Genomic DNA, 5,371 nt, shown 5'->3' with positions numbered 1-5,371 from the left:
ATGTAGGGAGAACGCCATTTGAGGATCTCTGTGCACAGTATATATTCAGATCCGTGTGCTACCAGCCTCTCTCCTTTTAAAGAAGAATTCCAGCCGAGTCCATATTAATATTTTTCGTGAAAAAAAAATCTTGCTACTTTACCTTCACTAAGTCTTCCATTTGGCAGAGGTTATTAGAGAGTGTGCTGACAACAGTTATCCAGGATCACCTCTCATTGAACCCAATGATTCAGTTAATAGGCAGTATTTCAGTTCAACGTTCATCTATTTTCTAGACCATATTGCTGGTTCTCTAATGGAGTGAGAAATTTTACCACAGTTTCAGAAATACACATTTTATTACTAATTTATTGCTGTGCTGCAACAGCCCACAAATTTTTCTGCTGACACTGGATCCTGTTCACCAAACAGCCACTTTACACAGAACATCAGCAGTGATGGTATAAGCCAGATGTTTGAAATAAATGTCTGCCGCATCAAAAAATAAAACCCTAGGGTGATTATGAAATGTCTGTTAGGTCTATCCAGTGATGTTTAAGAAATGTAGAAGGGTTAGAACAGCAAGTTAGTACAATTACCTGGAATACTTTTGAATTCTCCCCTATTATGAAGTTTGCTTTGGATCCGCTAGAATAACTGAAAGTTGCTATGTATGAAGAAAAAAGTTTGTTTTTATCCTTTTCTAAGTTAACTATAAAGTTATCATTCTGTTTCTCATAATTCTGTAAAACATTGGTCAAAGAAAAGCTGATCAAATAACTAAGTGGGTCCTCCTTCCTATTCACTCAAGTTGCTGGGAATACAAGTACACTTTCCAGAAGAGGGAAGAAGAATCCTACAAATATTTTTAGTATCATAGTACTGATTAAAATACAGAACTTCCATGTATGGTAAAATTATTCAGCACAGCCCTAGTTTTCAGAAGTGATAAATGATTGTTAGTGCTCAATTTGAGACATCATGGAAAACCACACTTGTCAGAAGGAAAGGAATTTGAATTTGGAAACCAGCCGTCCTCAAAAAATTGAGCATCCAAAAATTAGACTTCCCAAAATTATTTTATCTCTGAAGAGTCAAGTTGCATACATCTATTTTACCAAAACTGATAGGAGAATCCAAAATCAGCTGTAGTCATACATTGTTTTACATATTAAAATGTATCTAAATGCTGCTTAGAATAAGTGTTGTGCAAACAAATTTGCTGACAGACACACTTTTTTAAAATCACTAAGACCTGTATTTCTTCCGGGACATCCCTCAGAACCTGTCAGAGCAAACTATTCAGCAGTACCAGGCACATACAGTGGATTGGCACAGTGTAGTTTTGTTCAACTCCTACCGCTCAATAACTTCAAATGGCTGAATACAAAGCTGATTATACAAGATCCTTAAGATGACTATCTGGCTGTCAGGCTGCTGCTAACATAAAACTGAGTTATGTCATGTATGTAACAGATGGCATAACCTCCCACTTAACATTCTTATTGTATGCCGTTATTCTTAAAAGAAAGCAAAATGCCTGCCTTTGTTTTGTCTGAGTGTAACTGTGGATGCAATGTTATTTTTTACAACATATTTGATTCTGTACCCAAAGTTAATAATTTGACCTTCCTCAGGATAACAAATTGGTTTAATAAAACAAAACAAAACCAACCCCCCCCCAAAAAAGTACTGCTGTGCACGTGCAAAATCTATTAAAAATGTTTGCAGGAATGCCTCAAGTTTGCAGGCAGCAGTGATTAGTAATTAAGGAAAGCTTAGAGTAAGTAAACAACACTATCCTATGGTTTTGATAAATTGCAGATATCCTAACTGGTTAAACTTTTCAACCCCAGCTCCCCCAATAACAGATGGGCAAGACGAGCAGGGAGGAAAGCAGTTCACATCTAGCTGGATGCATACTTGTTCAAAGCCCCCTACAAAAACCTTTCAAACCTTTTCACTACTGGCTTATGGAGCCATTTGATTCAGCCCATGGATTTGCAGCTTCAGGTGGTCACTTTTCCCCTGCCATGGCAGAGAGAAATAGTGGCCAAAGGAGCTTGCCTCGATGGAGAGAAACAGTGGCCACAGGAGTGTGATCACCCCCGTCTATCATTTTAAAAGTACTTACCTGCTTCCATTATCATAGTAACTGAGCACTTCACAATCTATCTTTCTTCTTCCAAGCACCCCAGTAAGATAAGAGAGTAGTTATTTTACAGATGAACTAAAACCTTGAAAGATTAAGTAACTTGCCAAACAAAGATCACAGAGGAAATCTATAGCTGGCAAGTCCTAACTTACGGTCCTATTATTTTCTTTGGTGCAAAAGGAAAAAACAAACCAGTAAAACACAGAACATACTATATGAGAGTAACTATATGAGAGTTACTTGTTTCATCTAAAAAAAATAAAATCCATACTTGTCTGCTGCACTTGGGCTCTTGGGCTTTAAGTTTACAATGGTTATAAGTATTACCTGTTTTAAAACAGAAACAAGAGGGGAACCAGCAATTAAGATGCACTCAAACATGGTCTGTGCTTTGTGAAGATTGCTGTGTTCCCTCAACACTGGCCAAAATTAATTTTAAAAAAGTTTGTAAACCAGACAGAGTCCTATGTTCCCAAAATATTATTTACAAACTTATTATTCTACAAATAAAAACAGAAATGACACATTTCAAGTAATGTCTCTCTATTTGACACAGGGATTTAAAAATAAATAGTTAAAAATACTTCAATTTCACCAGAATAATTGAAGCTCCTAGTTTCTGACATAAAAACGAGAAGTAAATAGCAATTTTCAGTTTTTGCAATTTAAAAAATAAAACAAAAACCCTTCAATCGTCTGTCCTTGGAGGCTTTTAATTCTCAATATCATAATTCCTCATCAACATATAATGCTGTCTGCGTGACATGCACTCCTAAAAACATAATTTGTTGTTCTAATTAAAAATAATTTCAGTCCAAGATGAGGAATGTCTGAAATGACAGTAGGCATCTTCAAATTTCAGAAGTCAAGTTGCTCTGAGTTCATCCTATTGTCAAGAGCAAGAATTATGCTGAAAATGTATGGTGTTCAGATACGATAAACTTGAAATGTAAAATAATGCTGAAAAGACTCAACTTGGCCTTAATTGAAGCCATGGAAATATAAAAGGCATATTTCCATCTCACCTTAAACTCTACAACCATCATGTTCAGGGAAACAGACTGTGGCAGGACAGTGATGTTTCTGGCGAGTTGATTAGCTGCTGCTGTTCTGGCATACCAAAAATACAAGTTGTGCCAAGGTAGTAAGCTTGTAGTGAAAAATGGTTCTCCAATAACAACAGAGACCTTGGGGGAAACAAAAAAAGGACAGAGTATATTAAAAATAATAAAAAGACAGAACAAACATGATTTACAAAACATCTGAGGTTGATACAAATAAAAACGGAATGATACATTTCAAGCAATGTTTCTCTAAAGTGCAGGCAGCACTTCTCAGAAATTCTGTTTGGCTTTAGGATAACCGAAAGCTGCACATTTCAGGTTTGTGCACATACAAAAGTTGTGCTATATGAAATGTTACATGTATAGTTGAAGTAATATGACTCCTTACCATGCTTGCAGTATTTTCACTGCTGTATAGCTTAATCACATATGGGCAGTGGACCAAACTATGGTTTGAAGAAAACATGCTTATAACACCACATACAGTTGGGTCTGTGCCAGTGTAATGATTTGTTTAGGAGGTAAGGGAAGAATCTCACCTGTGGCTGCATATGCTGCTCTTGAAACCAGCATATTTTTTCAGTTTCAATGGGACAGGAGTATGAGCCACCTACTCATTACTGACGGTTTGGGCTGTACCAGGATTAGTTATAGTTCTTATAATGTAAGAGAAAAGCAAAGGATTTGGTAGTCTGCTTATGTTTTTAAATGCCAGAACAGGACAAATGTTACTTACCTTGTTATTTTCTAAATCAGAAGGGGTCAGCAACTCTGGACGTTTCTCTATTATTTTAATTTTATCTTCTAGATGATTGGCTTTAAAAATCTGAGTGAGAAAAAGAAATCATTTGTGCTTAACTTTTACCTAAGCACAGAGCCAAAATTCTATTAAACTACCATGTTAAACACAAATAAAGATGGAAAACATTATATAGAAGATAAATTAATACAAATGATATCTTTTGGCTGGCATGATATAGTTAGAGATGGTCCTGCTTTGAGCAGGGGGTTGGACTAGATGACATCCTGAGGTCCCTTCCAACCTTAATTGTCTATAATTCTATGATTTTCATAACTCGTGCTCTTCCAGATGTGTTGCACAAGCCATTCCACTTTTGATACATGCACTGAGCTAGTAGTAGCACCCACTGCCAAAAACACATACCTTTTATCTCATCACGTCTCCAAAGAATATTGCCCCAACACTCCCTCCACTGGGCCCTGAAGCAGGTTCCAAGCTAAGTGTGTACAATGCACCCTGAGTAATAGTTATGATAAGTATTCACTTTTTCTTCTCAGAATGATTGAACATATTATTTCACTTCAAATATTCCGAAAATAGAAGGGCTTAAAATCTATTTGCATATGGAGCACAAAACAGCTTTGTCAAAGTCTGCATCAGACATGAAGTGGCTGACAACATATTTTGAGAACACAGGAATGGATGACTAAGTAGCTGCTTTTCAAATATCCCCCAAACTGGCACATTTCTCAAGACAGGGACTGAAGTAGTCCCAGTAGAATGAGCTAGAACTATTATATGGAGGATGTGCATGCTCCACTTGGTAGCAGGAGACTATAAAAGCCTTTATCCAGGAATCTTTGAAATCGGAATAGTTAACCTTCCATTCTCTCAACATATAAAATCAATAGGAGAGGTAAGGTTCTAAAACAACTGTATGCAGTCCAAGTAAAAAAAAAAAAAAAAAAAAGAGAAGGCTTGTGGGATACAAAGGTTTGGAAACCTAATTTTCTTATGGGTATCAGGTTTGGGAAAAAGATAGGGAGGCTGGTACCCTGGTTGAGGTAAAATAGGTTATTCTGGCCAAGTATTTTGAGTATGGCTTTATGGGACCAATTTTGAATATATTGTGCATGGGAAGCCTCCACTCTCCTGACTGATGTAATGACCAGACAAATCTCCAAAAGGTGTTTTAGCAAACAATTTTTCGTTGGCTCGAATAGCAGCTCCAGGAGAGCTACTGGCATAAAATTTAAGTCCTATGGAGGTACCAGGGTCTTGGCTGGTGGGAAACAAAGTCTAATTAGGCCACTGAGCAATGAAGCTTTCACATGAGAAGAAAAACAATTGTGAACATAAATTAGGAGGTAAATTGCAGATTTGGAAATCAGATGAACCTTCAGCATGCTGATGGATAGTTCTAGTTCTTTA

At 36.8% G+C, this 5,371-nt stretch overlaps 1 protein-coding gene across 1 annotated transcript in view; it reads right to left on the bottom strand.

The window, feature by feature from the left end:
• Positions 1-5,371, bottom strand: part of PRMT7 (protein arginine methyltransferase 7) — a 131,861-nt gene that overhangs the window by 38,350 nt on the left and 88,140 nt on the right. Inside the window, exons 9-10 of the mRNA XM_019505307.1 lie at positions 3,935-4,024; positions 3,160-3,321 (exon numbers count right to left, since the gene is read on the bottom strand). Coding sequence (XP_019360852.1) covers positions 3,160-3,321; positions 3,935-4,024 — 252 coding nt within the window. The remainder of the gene's footprint in view (positions 1-3,159; positions 3,322-3,934; positions 4,025-5,371) is intronic.

This window comes from Gavialis gangeticus, unplaced genomic scaffold (assembly GCF_001723915.1).
Source record: "Gavialis gangeticus isolate Ggan-Ray unplaced genomic scaffold, GavGan_comp1, whole genome shotgun sequence".
NCBI lineage: Eukaryota > Metazoa > Chordata > Crocodylia > Gavialidae > Gavialis > Gavialis gangeticus.
Note: the sequence above shows the minus strand (reverse complement) of the source record. Positions and strands in the feature narration are given on the sequence as shown.